Here is a 16,367-nt window from a genome sequence, read left to right on the forward strand (position 1 = left end):
TGGTAATGCTCTGTGTTACAGAGGCAGCCCCATGGACACCTGCTGGTCACTGCTGCCTTTGAACTAGTGAAGATTCTCACTTCCTATTACAAACCCCAAAGAGCAAGCTACTTTCTTCCAGCAGTGAAGTAAGTCACGCAGATATTACCAAGAGCAGCTTCCAAGTATTGGAATACACTCCCACAGAAGGAAGGCAGGGCAACTCTTCCTGCTCTCAACTGCCTCAGCTACAATATTAGCAGCATTTCAAAAGCCATGTAAACTCAGTGGATAGGATGACAAATAAAAAGGATGTGATTCCTACATAAGGAGTTTCTCAGTGAAGACTGCTGACAGCTGCATAAATGGGAGCTGAATGAAGAGCATGCTTACAGAGCTGCACCAGCCACTTCAATCAAAAGAAGCAGCACCTTTCTTGAGATCGATATCCAGTTCTGGGCTTTTACAATCCAGTGAACCCAGAAGAGTTTCCTTCCTCTGATTCTATACTTTTTTTAAAAATTCATTAACGCACCACCATTTTACAAAGGCACAGTGAATTACATTAGAACGTGCTAAATTACTTCACTCAGTAACATTATATTCAATGTGCTTTAAAAAAGACTTTTAAAATTATTTTGTTCCACAACACTTGCACACAACTACCTGGCACGCTACAAAAGCAAGGAGTATTTTGTTTGGGAGAGTGTTTCTTTTCCATAAGTCTCTCAGCAGTTGTTAAGGAAGAATTTTTTATGTTTAAATCTGCAAAATGCAGCCGGAAGGCTCTCAGATACAGGGAAATCGGATGTTCTCCACACAGTCCTGGCACCTGAGCAAGTGGTTTCCATCTTATTTTGAGAACCAGCTCTGTTATGCTTCTGCTAGAAATCTAAATGCTTAGAGCTAGCCATTCCCCAAAACATTAACCATACCAACCAACATTACCATAGCATAATACAGATGATGCAGTATTTGAAAATCAGTGTCTGACATTTCTGACCACTCATCTACAGCCTAGCATAGTCTAGGAAAGATAGGATCAAAGCTCTGGGCAAAGATGGTCATTTGCATTTCTTCAAGGATAGAAAGTCATATTCTTCTCCTTTTTAAGTGTCTGTGCAAAGGTGAGCAAATGAAAAGCTGGAGATTACATTTTTCTCATAAAAACACTTAACTGTACTGCAGTGATAACTGGAACCACTTCTAGATCTCTATAAAACACCCAGTTTGTCATCCTTTCCTTGTTGAAAACTACGTGAAAAAAATGCTGGAGGAAACTAGATTTTCTACGTCCTTACACAAAGATATCCTCTCCCTAATATACAGTCCTGCATAGTCTCAACCCACACATTTCTCCTTGTTTTCTCCCCGCTTTAAACCAGCCTTATAAATCCTAGAATCTGGAGAGTGAAAATTGAAAGTGACCACTCTTTTAAATGTCACTTCTCATATGAAGCCAAAGCAACAGAATTTGGAGGGTTTAAGTGATATTTTATTACAAACCATAGTGAGCCAAAGCAATTAAATTAGAAGAAAGAATGATTCAGCTGGGAACAATTAGCATTTTCTCTATAATTGCTTCACAGAGAAATATGGGAGTTATTTCTAGAGAGTCTCAACTTGCAAAGCTTCAGCAGTTTTATTGTCCCCACCCATTAAATATATTTGGTAGCTGGCTGTAAACACACATACACTGTTGCAATCAAAATTTTAAACTCTCTAAACTGCATCATTGTTATAATGAGCCTTCAGGCAAAAGCAGAGAATAACATTTCTGAGACAGAAAACAAAGATTTCATTCCACTACCCATCCACAAAACCTGATTTCTGGGGAGAAACACTAATGAAGAGTATATCAAGATGCCAATTATCAACCTCCAGTTTTCTAAAATACAATCCTGTGTAACACAAAAACACTGTCTTTCTTTTAAATTATGCTTAGCTTTCTTAGAAAATACTGATACTAAAAAAGGACAACAGTTAATGTTACTTGGTTGCAGATTACACAATAGTTCATTCAACGTGCCTGTAACACCTAAATATCTTCAGGTCATTTAATCAAGGACAACCCATAAAAATTGCTTGAGTTCCCACCCCAAAATACCAAGAGGAGACTGAGTTCTCATTTTTGCTGCTGTTACTTTGTAAGTGCATCTTTTTTTTTCCTCTTCCAGAAAGCATGAACTTTATTAGCTGCAACATCTAAACAAGTCAACAATGGGACAATCAATTATAAAATGTTCATTTTCAACAGTGGTTCTCTTTACCGGAAAAGGAGGCTGAGCAGTAGCACAAAATATGCATACATTTCCATTACCTTCCCTATAAACGGAATTCCAGATCTGAAAACAAAGTTTGATTCTTATGTTATTTAATATTTTTTTAACATTTACAACATATCAATTAAAAATCAAGGTAGACTTGGATGATCTTTGCAGTACAGGTAAGGCTTTTATCTTTTGTTATCTGTAGATAACAGAGCCTTACCACAAAAAATACCTATTTTTTGAAGATACTGAAGATACCAAAGAGCACCCTTCTTCCCTCAAAGTTTTTTTCTAAAACTTACACAACTACTGCCAAAGTTCACTGTTTAACCTCTCAATAATTATAACCACAGAAAGATTTCCTGAAGCAAGCCTAAAATACAGCCACAAAAGTAAGACTTTTCTGTCTCCTTCATCAGCAACATCCACTACAACTCCATCACTAATTACTAACGAAGCTTTACATAGCTTGGCCCAAACCAGTAGAAAATCCAAGTTAAGACATTTCTAGAATGCTCCTGCTATTCTCTGCTATACTGCAGTACTTCTGTGTGAAGTAACAGTTGTGTTCCCTAAGAAGTCCATCAATGACTACCAAGGTAGTCACTCAGAAACAATGCTGGATGTTGCCTTTTTAGCCAGATTTTCTTCAAATGAAGAATCAGAATGGTTTGAGTTAGAAGGGACCTCAAAGATGATCTAGTTCCCCCCCTTCCTTGCCATGCAAAAGAATGCCTTTCACTGGACCAGGTTGCTCAAAGCCCAAAAGAAAACAAGGACTTACAGTCCTAAGATATTACCCTCAAATCTGCTCTTGGAATTCTTCCAAAGACATTTTAACTTCTAGTGCTGTTAAAAGAAGGCTTGGTGGGTTTGAGTTTACTGACGTAAGCACCTTCGTCAGGCCATAAAATGAGCCCAACTTAAAGGCATTAAAAGAGTCTTTTCTGGGGGCAGCAACTTTCATTTCAAGAAAAGGCCCAGCAGACTAGACACTGCATAAGAAAATGAAACATTCTCTTTTTATGTGGCATGAAAGATGTCATCCATTTCCTAATCAATCATTAAAACCTGCCAATTGCTTAATACTGCATCAAATGTCTCCAGCGAATCCAGAAACTGAAGGTCAATTGTGTTTATACAGAAATCCCTCCTGAGATAGCAGCAAGAAAGACTAAGGCTACTGGGTGTGAATTAGGCCTTCCTGCTCAAAGAATGCCAGGTGGAGCATATGCATCCATTTCCATACCTGAAGGGCTGTCAGCTGCTAGACAGGAAGGGCTCAGCTGAAAACCTGTAGATTTAGGTGGAAATACACTAGACCTGCACAGAGAATTGGGCTACTTTGGGACACATTAGACAGACATCCTGTTATTGGCTCCTGTCCAAGTGTTTTCCATACACCACCATTACTCTTGCATGTGACATTCCTACAAGGTTTCACTTTTAATTGTTGGAGATTAACAGAACTTTTTACGGTACAACTAGAACATTAGATTCTCTCAATATCTTTATCAGTATTCAATCCCTCTCAAAACCTTGGTAAGCTCTTAGGTGTCCCAAACCAACTTTCAGCAGCAATACATTCCTCAGTGTATGAGAAAAATTTCATATAAATATTTGAGGTCTATTTAAGAAAGGAGAAAATCCAGCAAATAGGTTCATGGACATTGTTACACTTCATGGATACCACTTAAACTTCTATAAGAACACGGGAAAGAATATACCAAAAGATACAAAGAGTTAAGTAATGAGAGAAAAACTAGAATATCCATAGGAAAACATACCAACTGCTAAGATCAGGCAGCTATCATATGGCAAATCCAGGAATTAAAGGAGGAGCAAAGAAAATGCACTTGTGTACTTGGAGCTAAAATTTCCCATCAAGACTGAGGAACCTAAAATGCCAAAGGCAAAAACTGAGGAAAGACAAAATTTTGTGTTTTAAAACAAACCTAAAAGCCACCATGATTTATAAAGGCAGTCATCCTTAACCAATTTCACTTAACATATTAAATTTACTAAGTGCAAATGCTCTTAATGGATAATGTCTTATCCATAAAGTAACCATGGTGTTGAATGCATTTGCTTGTGGTATTTTTGTTTACATTCTTTTAACACAACAACATTACAAACTTTATGATAAGCTGCCATATAACTATTATCTCCCTAATATTTACTGATTATTCATTTGTTCTCTTTGTGTGCAGTCTGCAACTACGAGTGAAAAGTAGATTGCCTTTAATGATTCTGCTTGTGCAGGAGAAGAGAACACGCACCTATATAGAGCTTTCAGAAGTTAAATCAATTCACTTTCTGTAGAAACAGCACTGTAACATTCTTCCTTTTCCTGGGAAGAGTTATACTTCTAATTGGAAGTAGAAGAAAAGATAATTTTTATCTAATTGATAGAAGGATACTCACTACATACCTAAAACAAAAAATAAGTATAGTGTAAATACACAAATTTCTCTCGTGTGTCGGCATATGTATACACACTTGAAAACTCCAATGTGAATGCAAAACTAACTTTAGCAGTTCAGATTGGGAGCTTCCCACTACAAAGGACTACAGAGGACAAATACAGTTAAAATTTTAGACAGACAGTATTAATTCTCCTTTAAAGACAGTAAGTACTCAGCCTGGATTAAAAAGAATTTTGTTTTATTTGAACAAAGGCAAACAATCTTTATTATTAAACATGTATCTTTTACCTGCAGTAGAAGATCTCAAAATCATTTTTTAAATCTGATAACAAGTATCACCACAACTAGTCGATGTTCAAAACTAAAATGGATATTCAGTTACTCATAGGTTAACGATGTTTAAATTTTTTAAACATATAAAATGGATATTTCTTAAAAATCACTCTGCATTATGATTATGAGACTGTTTTCAGAGGAAAACTCAACTACCACAAGTTTTCCAGAGTAGAAAAATCACAACTAGCCCTGAACAAGAACAGTTATATTAGAAATCCAGAAATTCTGTCAAATATTTGTCAGTTTTATGTACAAGTTAAAAAAAATAGTTCTAATTCCAGCATTACTGCTGCCAAGAAGAGGTAATATGAAGACAAGTAACTCTTGTTTATGTTCTTTGTTACTATTTTTCTTTGGTTTAAAATGTGCATGAAACACATTTTATGAAACATCTCATTTGTAACTTCATATTGATATCTGTGTGTACTGCAGTATGTCCTTAATAAGGCTTCAATATGTTTGACATCCCATGCAGCACATGGGTACATGTACTTCCTATCTAGTACACACAGAAGGAAATCAGATGTTCTTCTAGAGCAAGTTTCGTATTTATTCAAAAGGCATAGATCTCAACTGACTTTATTGTGTATTTAAATGTTTAATTTCATGGAACTTATAAATTAAGGGACGTCTTACTGTTTCAACAACATTGCAAACAATACTCATTAGTGTTTATATTGTAGTTCAAAGGGCTGATACAAACCCCCCATACCATTTAACCCCCTGAGTAAAGGTTTTAAACGGCCTCCCATGGAATCTCATCTGCTGTGGAGGAAAACAATGAGGCATTCTGGACTGTAAGTGTCTTGAAAAACACTTTAAAGCTTTGAAAAGTTTTTCCTCATCAGAACGCACAAATGCTAAAGAACCTATCCTATATCCAAAACAATCCAAAGTGTAACAATAATAGCCGGATTTTAAATTTAAGAAACACTGTCATTAAATGCACATTATGAAAACAATTGGCAAATCTGAAAAGGTAATTGTTATATATATTTCACATATACATTATGTATATGTGAAATATATATATATAATGTGTATATGTATATACATATACAATACTGCTTTATTGTTATATTGAAGTTGCCTTTAAGGTAACAAGAACACTATGTAACTTTCTGACACCAAACTTCAAAACTGTCCAGCAAAAGCCTGGACTCTTTGAAATGTTTTAATTTCTAGTCTTTCCTCAAAGGACATGTACATTTAAACTACCAAAAAGGAAAAATGTGCTGTATTAGGATGAAATAAAGTACAAATAATTTTTAGTTTAAATATTAAGTGAGGTCTGTGGTTAAAGTCTAAGGAAAATTTTGTCAGCTATCATGTTATAGAAGAATCTGCACACAGTCTTAACTGGATTGTAACATCTAACCAGGCACTTTTCAAACAACTTGTTAGTTTAAAATCAAGGATAAAAATGGGATTTGTATACCATACGATGTTTCAAAAAGGCACATATCACTAGTATGCCCCTCTACTTTGTCATGTACAAAAAAATTTTCACTCACCTTAAAAAAATCCAAGAACCTGTATAGGTTATGATCACTACAAATGTTAAGATGACAACAAGAAGTGTCTTTGCTAAAATGAAAGCTCCAGGCTTTGTTTGAATTCTCAACACAGCAAACTAACTGTCTGATTGCAAACTTGCATTTCACTGCTAAAGCAAAAGCCATAAAATAAACTGTAGTGCACAGCTTCAACGTGATTCTAAGAACTTATTAATGCTGATACCAGAGATGATTTATTTGGCTTTGTGGTGTTTTGCATTTGTTTGTTTTGCTGTTTTTAGTAAAACCTTCCCCTTCTGACAGAATACTGTTAAACATGGAAAAAAAATTGCTACTCTCTACTATTCATCTTTCTACTGTTCATCTTTCAGACACAGTAAAAAACTCAACATACAAGAGTTCTAGAGCAAGTCATCAATCTGCAAAATGTTATACATCGGTAATAAGGCATCCACTTTACAGCTGTTTGAACAAAAAAGGAAGCTTTTCCCAAAATATATATTTTGAATCTGTGTAAACAAAGCTTATATGTATTGCTTCCATTTATTTCAAAAATATACACCCACATGGACTGAAAGTGATTTTGGTGCTATGAATTTTAGATTACTGTAATTTAAGCAGATGTAATCTAAAGCTAAAAAATCCAAATATTTTTGAACTTAAAATATTGACAAATGCCAAACATTTTAATTATGCTTATGTGAAAAGAGAGCTAAAAATACACCCCAAATTGTATGCCATTTCACTGAATGGAGGAGAAAGTACTATGAAAATAAACATTCATCGGTTTTCCTAACAATAAATACAAAGACAGTTATTATAACATACTGCAACACAGGAAATATTACTATATTGAGCATAATGTTCAATCAGTAGTTTTTTAAATCTTTCCTCATTGATGCCTGAATCTTCTACCTTGTCAGCTGTCCAACAACTTTTAAGAGGGTTTTATTTTCTTGCTTCAATTGTTCATTTTCATCTTCTATATCATCTAGATCCTGTACAAGAAAAAAAGAAAAATAAACACTCCTCAGGATGGAAATACAAACTCTTAATTAATAGCAGCAGGAATTTAGCATCTTAGCTCTGAAATGAGGAAGTTGGGATAGGGAAGAATTAGTGTCACAGTAGGTACCCTTAGAACTGTTAAAACAGCCTGTTTCCAAGGGTTACTGTAATTACAAAACATTAGTGTTATATTCCCAAGCACCTTACAAAGAAACATGTTCAAATCAAAACTACAGCAGGAATTAATGCATAAAGAAACCAAAATAGAAAGGGGGGGATTATTTTTCTGGCATAGACAGAAAGTGTATTAATCAGCTACTACTGCTCCTGCTTTCCCAATTGCTTGTCTGCAACCATGACTCTCATGTATACAGATCACTGGTTATTACTGCAGGAAGAACAGGTTTTTTTATTAAGTACCAAAGTTTTCAGAAAAAGATATGCTGGTCCTTTTTTTCTGTTTTCTGTAAAGAGAAAATAAGAATGGACTTCGTACCTTCTGTTTAAAGTGAAAGTGCTACTGGAAGAACAGACAGTGTGCACACAGTAGTAATGAGTGCTCAAAATAGACTGCTTTCACCCCAAATGTTTGTGTCTTTTCCACTAATTACCATTTTTGTCCAGTTCCCATTTCACTTCTTCTCTCCTAACAAGTTTTTTCAAGTCTTTAAAGTGAAAACCAGTGATAATGGCTGCTTAATACAAACATTACTTCCATAAAAATAATTTTACCGTACAAAAATCACATGCAAGAAACAGAACGTGAACTAGAAAAGAATGAAGAAACAAAAGAGTGATGTCAAGGACAGGATTTTAAGGAGAAAAATGAAAGGTGGGCAAAGGAAAAAGAACTAGAATTCTCACTGGAGATCCTACGTGTTCTCTGATTCAAGTGTGCCAAACTGTCGTCTTGCCTCAAGCAGTAAAGATGAAATTTTCTCTCTCTTAGCCCTTTGTTATACAGTAGTTGACATACAAAGCCCAGTTTCTTATTTCTTTCATTCCAGAAGCGCACAATAGAGATCATCTGTTCAATTGATACAATGATTTTAAAAAGCCTCTTCAGTTTGCCAAGCTAAAGTCCATACTGCAATACCTTTGCAATCCCTTTATTGTTTTCTAGAGTGGAATCAAGAAATCACTAGCAGAAATTCCTCTTTGCCTCACAGAAGTAAAGCTGCATCACAGCATGAATCACTTCCAAGAAAAGCATTTGACCAGTCCAACATAATGGATACAAGTGCCTTAAACATCTAAACAGGGAAAGTTTTGGTGGATAGATACTATAAATACAATTTACTATAAACAAATAAACTTTATATTCTCTTTTGTGCAATTTTTGTGCAAGATCAATAATCAGATGGAAGGGATGACACATTTGAATAAAATTATTTCTTTTTAGTTTGGTATACATAAAACTTATAATGTTCAAACTTGTTGATCTAGCCGCTGGATGCCTCAATTAAAGCTTACCTAAAAATCTGTTGTTTAAAGTTCTAGTATAATTGACTCAAAATAAAATATTAAGAAGTTTGTGAAATGTTTATGCTGCAAAAATAACATTCCAAACATTACTACAAGTAAAAGTTTCTTGAATATAAGCCAGGAAAAATAACTGTTGCAGTTTAAGTATCTACCAAAACAATGGGCTGAGAGATGGAGGGGATTCTGCCACTCTGAAATTTAAAGCTTCTTATTCAAAATTACAACACTTATTTATGCTTATTAGCAAAAAAAGATGCAATAGCAGGAAAGCTTGAACTTTACATACCAAAAGAACTGATAACTACACAATTGACACTAATTGGACTGTAAATTCTCACTGACAGACATACCAAACACACTTTTAACTACAATGACATCTTAGTGAGGACAGAGATGATGAAGTGTAAACTAGTTGACAGTTGAACTTTGCCTACAAAGTATTTAAATATTTTGAGATGCCTTTCTTTTCACACATTTAAGGGTTTTATGAAGCAATTTCCCCTTTCTTACAAAGAACATGGCAGACATAATTTTAATGTCTAATATACTGGAATGAGAGAATGCCATTTATAGGAGAAAGCCTTTTCTATTCTTCAATATAAATGCAGCTCATATTTTTAAAATATCGCTGTGATGTACTGGCTGATCTCAGTAAAATGATATTGTCACATTAAATAAATATACTCACTTAAAATGAGAAAAATTCTACCAAGAAGCTTACATGGTTCTTGGGAAAAGTTTTTCAAATGCAATACAACATCTTTGTCAATCAGGGATTCATCTGTGGGTATGATCTGACTAAAACCTCTAGAAAGAGCATTTCACCAAATATGGACTGAGCACTCAGAAAGATATGGAATAAAATGGCTTTTTAAGAAGTTATGTAGGGTATCTCATGTGACATTCTTTCCACACCTGCACATCTTAACATCCAATAACTGTTCATTTTGATGAACAGAAAAGCTGGAGGAAAACCATGAATGTATGGATGGTCAAATTTAGAGACCCCTATTTAGGCTGCCTACCAGCAAAAATTTTTAAGACCTCTGCATAGACTCACTCACTAAATAAAGTTCAGTCCTTGGGACATCCTTTTATGTGAACAGAAGGCTGAAGATCACAACTGTTCTTCCATGAAAAGCATCAATCCTGGTGCTAGGCCTACACAGGGACACTCCACAAAGAACAGATGGATGTCCAAGTGCTGGCTCTCATGTTTATGAATAAACCTGAAGCAAATACAACTGCCATATTAACTTTCATAACCTTTTACCATGAGAATGATGTGGTATTTCTACAGCTTTTCTTAATTTTTTAAATCTTTCTCTTTCTAAATCCACATGGACAGCCAATACAGAAGCAATCCTAAATTCAAGAGTAAATAAACAGGAAAGTAAAACTGTATTTGTTTTAATGGAAGCATCACTTGAGACATGAGTTCAAGAAGACAAATAATTATGCTGTCATAAAATCAAAAGGTAGCTATTTCATCGTTAAGAAAAGCCCAAGAGACACAGGCAAATAACATGCACTCTACTGAGCAAACAGAAGTGTTAAAGGTATGAAAAATGCTGACCTGATGAACCAAAAAAAAAATCCTTTCTCTACTGTGTTTAAAAGTGTCTACTTAGGGAGCACCAATAAGATGGCTTTGTATATCTCATGGAAAGGTAAAATTTTAGTCAATATATAACAAAGTCGGTTTTGAAACTACTTTTTTCAGTTTGTTTTCTTCCATACAACAAGCAGAAACTGCCCTTGTACTTAACACAGGCAATGCACAGACACTGCCTGACTTTACAATGGATGTTCAAGGATAGTTTCTAGTTAAGACACTTGATGGATTTCATTTAGGACATCATACTTCAAATATAGCCAAAAAAAAATAACATTGCTTCTGGAACATCAAACCTCTCAAAAAGTTGTGGTCCTAAACCCCAAGATTTCAGTCATTTAGGTTCTTCTGATTTGTTCTTTGTGACCTTTGAGTCAGGAAGTCAGATGTGACCAACAGAATGAAATAGCTTTGCCATCCATTATGCAGAAGGAACGAACACCTGCCTCAGCTGTAACAAGGCCATCAGCTTAGATGTAACAGATTGTTTGGAGAATAAAAGAACTGCATGAAGAGCAATGCCTCAGTTGAAATTGAAATCTCTCCCAACCAGACAATACCTCATTTATCCAACAGATTAACTTCCAAGTTTCTCCACATAAAACCAAAGTTTGTGTTTCAGCATAATCTCATCTCTCTTAATTTTCTAGGTTAGTTTGCAAACTTTTGAATGCTGCCCTGCTTTGCTACTAATGAAGAGCTGCAAAAGGTAGGTCTGACACTCCTCATGCAGTTATTGCCTCCCTTCACTGAGGAACTGACCAGAGCATTATCTGCACTGGACTAGAACAGAGGCATGTATCTCTAGTACATCAGGTCTCCACACTTCAGCCAGGAAGTGCAGGATGAGGTCAATAATCCACTCTACAAAAGAATTCCTGTTTGCCCTAAAAACTGGTGCAACTTTTTTTTATCAACTTCAAAACTTCTTATCCTGTCCCATTTCCAAGCATGTCTCACTCTTCTACCCCTCTTCTCCTGCCTTCACACCTTGCCTGATGATAGTACCTCAAGCCCCCTGCCCTCTGTCTTATTCCGCCCTTACTTGGGATCAACAATAAAGAGTATAAGAACATCTGTCAAAATATAAAGAGCTTTTGCTTTTAGAACCTTGCTCTATGAACACTTAGAACAACAAGGAATTGAAGTACTCCAGTAACACCGGACTTAGGGAAGTTAACCATGACAAATAGAAGTCAACTTAGAAAATTGAACTTTACTGACATACCTCTTGAAAAGCTACACACATACAAAAAATCCCTCAATTAATTCTTTTCTGACCTTGCCCAATGGATGTGGTGCCTGAAGAAAACAATAGAGAATGCAGACACTTTTATTTCCTCTTCATAGAGGAAGAAATATAAGAAAGTATTTCCTTACTCTGTTTAATAAATCAATTTCTTCTTTCAGCTTTCCAATTAGTTCCTCTTTGTCCTGTGCCATTTTCATTAATCTTGCATTTTCCTGTCTTTCTTTTGCAAGTTCCTATAACCACAACACAGAATGAAGTTAGAAATGTTAATTCTTTTTTAAGAAACAGTTTTAAGTCAACACCATCTAAAACAAAGGAATAAGAACACATACACAGACTTACCTATAATTCCATTCCTACAGCAAGTCAAACCCACATCTTCAAGTCCTTTTACCTTTCAAGGAGCTAAGGAATCACATCTAAGAATATTTTACCAACACCAAATCAGTTTGATATCTGATTCAAGTGATAATATTTTTAACTTTTATTAAGTGCTAATTTGTATTTAACTTAAGCATGAACACAGAATTGGACAGGGACCCAAACCAGAAGAAGTAAATGTAAAGCATCAGCTCCCAAATCGTTGTTGGTTGGATTTTCTATTGTTGTTTTTTTTATAAGACCATTAACAAGAAATGAAGACTCACTTTTAAATCTGTGGGCCTGAATGTGAGAGAGAATGAAAATCTTCATTAGGAAAGAAGGTGTTCAAATCATCTTCTGTTTTTTTGTTACTGGCAATTAAAGTATTTCAGAAAGAAGTTAATCTAGAAGGGAGGATTATGGTATACTCTACTCAAATGAAGATTCCTCAAGACTAAAATCAGAAACAGTAATTTCTACAAAATACATGTTATTTTCCCCTTTCCAAAAAAAGACCTATTCAAATTGTGTTTACTTAGTAACTTTCACCCATACAATTCAAGAATATTTGGTAAGTTACCCACAAAAAAATCCACTTCAGAGGAAGACAGAGAAGCCAGTAGTAGATTACACAGATGACATTACTTAGCAAAATATTGGCTTAGGTGAAAAGCTCAGCTTTAACATTATTCCCCAAACTGTTTTTATTAAATCAGTGTGAAACAATGAAAATAATTTTAAATATGTATTTTAAATGTTTACAGCTCTAACGAAGAATTGGATAGCAATTAAATTTTACAGTATTTTGGTATACCAAAAACTCCAAACCAACAAGTAGATCAGAAACTGGCTTGTAAACCTTGTGAACAGCCAGTGAGCTCCTTCTTCCCCCAAGACATTTGCTCTGTGTTGGTGTGTCACGAGGTACATAAGAGAAGCACACAGAGCACTGCCAGCTCTCTAAGTATATTATCTTTACCTAAACTATTTCTCACTTATATACCAAATGAAAACTAAACACCTGTGATTTGAAAGTCCACATTCTTCTCAGTCAGTCTGACTCTTTATACATTTTTGTAGACATAACTATCTGGACTTCAATCATTTTGCATCATTCCTATGGATTTCACCTGCAAATTTCCCCATGGAGCTTCAAAAGTACTTTATTACAGTTGTATGCCATGGAAAGGTTAGTTGGTACTTACCCTTTCAAGTTCCTCAATCCTCTTTTCCAAAGCGTTACTTGGAAGAGAACTGCCAGAAGAATTTGCATCTCTGCTGTGTCTGCTGAAAGTTGTCCTCTCTGTTCGGGAATATCTATTTGGAGCATCGTCTTCTGGTGCATTAGCTGTACTGTGAAAGGCAGAGCAAAGCACACACCTATTTACACATTTAACAAAATGGAAATGAGAGCAGTCACAGAAGCGCTTTCCAATGCAGTCAATAGGTCAGTCTAATAAACTGCAGAGAACGTATTTCACAGCTCTTTTGTAGCTGAGAACTCACTAAATTCACTGCCTCAGGGATTCAAATACTTGGATAATGCAGCTTTCATCACATGGGTAATAAACCATAAACACATACTTACCCTTTATCTCAAGTTTCATGAACTACACACATTAAAAACTAAGCTAAATAACTTTATTTCAAGAACTAAAGTGCCACTACAGAGTTTAAACCAAGGATCTTTTTAACTAGATGAATAACATAAGGGATGAAAAAACAAGTACATGTCCAGAACATAAGAAGAATATTTACTAACTGTTCGGGAACTATGGATTTGGCCTGTAAGGGAATGGACAGTAAACTAAAGTAAGAAAGTGATGTGACCTAATAAACTAATTTTATGCCATCTCCAGATATTTTACTTCAAAACTTTGATACAGAGGAGTTTGTCAGAGCTCTGTTGGTAGACACTCCTTAAGTGGTCCTATGGGTTTTTTGGTTTAGATTATGTGTCTATTTATTTAAAAATCACTGTCACGGAATCCACAGAAAAGTACTGCAAGTACACATAACTTAGTTTCTAAAAAAGCATGCAGGTTCTTCATTACTACCAGTATGTACAAAACCAGTACTAATTTAAAAGTATGTATGACAAGTCAAGCATTTTCAGTCACAAAACTAGCAGTGTCCTTCCCATAGCCGTTTTCCTCCTAACAGTAATGTTACTTACCTTCATCAAAGATTCTAATGAATAACTAAGAATAACAGAACAGAGTACCCTGGGAGCAGGCAAAGAGACTTTCCCTCTTCAATTCATCAAAATTACACTTCTTAAAATATGCAGACAAACTGCCAAGACAAAAACAAAAAATGGAGATACTCAAAAGCCACCTGGAGATGGTCCTCAATAATCAGCTCTAGGTGGCCCTGCTTGAGCAGGGGACTGGACAAGATTCCCCCCAGAGGTCCCTTCCATAATCAACCAGCCTGTGATCCTGCAAAATCACACAGCTGAAGTATGTATACACTGGTGCTCTAGACCACTTAGGAAAAGAATGGAAAGCACTACGAGCATCCCTGCAACATTTCCTTTAAAACACAGAAGAGTGTATGATTAATGCGTTCATTTAACAATTTTGCATTTCATAACTCCAGAAAACCCCTGCTGACAACATGCAGATTTAGATGGATACAATGCAAATCAAAAGCAGGAGCATCTGGCAATGGGATGTCTTTTCGTGGATATAAATATTCTTTTGCTCCAGTATGTGTGAAGTTTCCAAGACACACTGACACAATTGTAAGGAATTTTGTAGCTTGATGTTATTACCATATTTAGCACTGTTTATTCTTCATCCAGAAGATTTTTTAAAAAACATTTCTAGGACCGGATATGCATGTTGCAACACAGCATAAGAGAAATATTTTAACTTAACTCTATAAATTCTAGATTATTGAGCTTCCCAAAAGACATGTAGTTTCATGCTGTTATTATCTCAAGGACAGACCACACAAAAAAAATTTCATCATTTAAAAATGAATACTTTTGCTAGCATACTGGAGTATTTCAACTCAGCTCAGTGATATTTGCAGAAGCTCTTACACAAAGATTACAAGAAAGAATACCTGGACAGGAAGGGTTTCATTAATAAAGAAAATGCATTAGTTTTCAGAGGGTTTTTTTCCTGAAACTCACACTCAAGAATTTCCTCACTTATTCCACTGGGCAGAAGACCCTACTGAACACTTTCCTTTTCACTGTAGGAAAGTACAAAGGATGTATCATGGAGGCTTCTAGGAAATGGGATTTAAAAAAAAACATTTAAGGGGGCATCATTCCATAACCTAACACAAGGAATGTGATAGATAAAAAGTTAATTGTTTTGGTTCTTATAACCAATGGCTGGTATACAGCAATGGCAAAAAAATGTACTAGCCACAACAGAAACACAAACACATCTGTCTTCAGATGCAATGTCACTTCATGAGTGTTAAATGAGAAAGAACCACAAAATCAGAATATCTTGAGTTGGAAGGGACCCATCAGGATCATTGAGTCCAACTGTCAGCCCTGGACACCGCAAGAGCCACGTGTGCCTGAGAGCATTGTTCAAACACTTCTTGAACTCAAGACAGGCTTGGTGCTGTGACCAGTGCCCCGGGAAACCTATTCCAGTGCCCAACCATTCCCTAGCTGGAAAACTCCTTGATATCCAACCTAAACCTCTCCTGAGCCAGCATTACGTCCTTTCCTTGAGTCCTGTCATGGACCGCAAATGTCAAGAAATCTGTATCTGACCCTCCTCTTCCCCTCACAAGGAAGTTGTAACTGCAATGAGCTCTCCCCTCAGTCTCCCCTTCTCCAGGCTGAACAGACCAAGTGATCTCAGCCATTCCTCATAGGGCTTCTGCTCCAGTCCCTTCACCATCCTTGTTGCTCTCTTCTGTTGTTCCCTAAGAGCTTAATGTCTGTTTTATATTGTGGCACTCAAAACTGCCCTCAGCACTCGAGGCGAGGCCACCTCAGCTCAGAGCAGAGGGGACAATCCCCTCCCTTGCCTGGCTGGCGATGCTGGGCCTGATGCCCCCCAGGACACTTCCCACAATGATGACTAGAAAAACAGTGTCACTGAACTTGGTGTCTCTTTACTAAGAGGAAGTATCTATGAA

The 16,367-nt window shown here is 36.0% G+C and overlaps 1 protein-coding gene across 1 annotated transcript in view; it reads right to left on the bottom strand.

The window, feature by feature from the left end:
* Positions 1-4,896: 4,896 nt before the first annotated feature.
* Positions 4,897-16,367, bottom strand: part of PAWR (pro-apoptotic WT1 regulator) — a 74,149-nt gene continuing 62,678 nt past the window's right edge. The window contains 3 exon segments of the mRNA XM_066183299.1: positions 4,897-7,526; positions 12,017-12,121; positions 13,457-13,604. Coding sequence (XP_066039396.1) covers positions 7,440-7,526; positions 12,017-12,121; positions 13,457-13,604 — 340 coding nt within the window. The 3' untranslated portion in view covers positions 4,897-7,439.

This window comes from Chamaea fasciata, unplaced genomic scaffold (assembly GCF_029207755.1).
Source record: "Chamaea fasciata isolate MVZ Bird 193981 ecotype frontalis unplaced genomic scaffold, bChaFas1.0.hap1 SCAF_5, whole genome shotgun sequence".
NCBI lineage: Eukaryota > Metazoa > Chordata > Aves > Passeriformes > Sylviidae > Chamaea > Chamaea fasciata.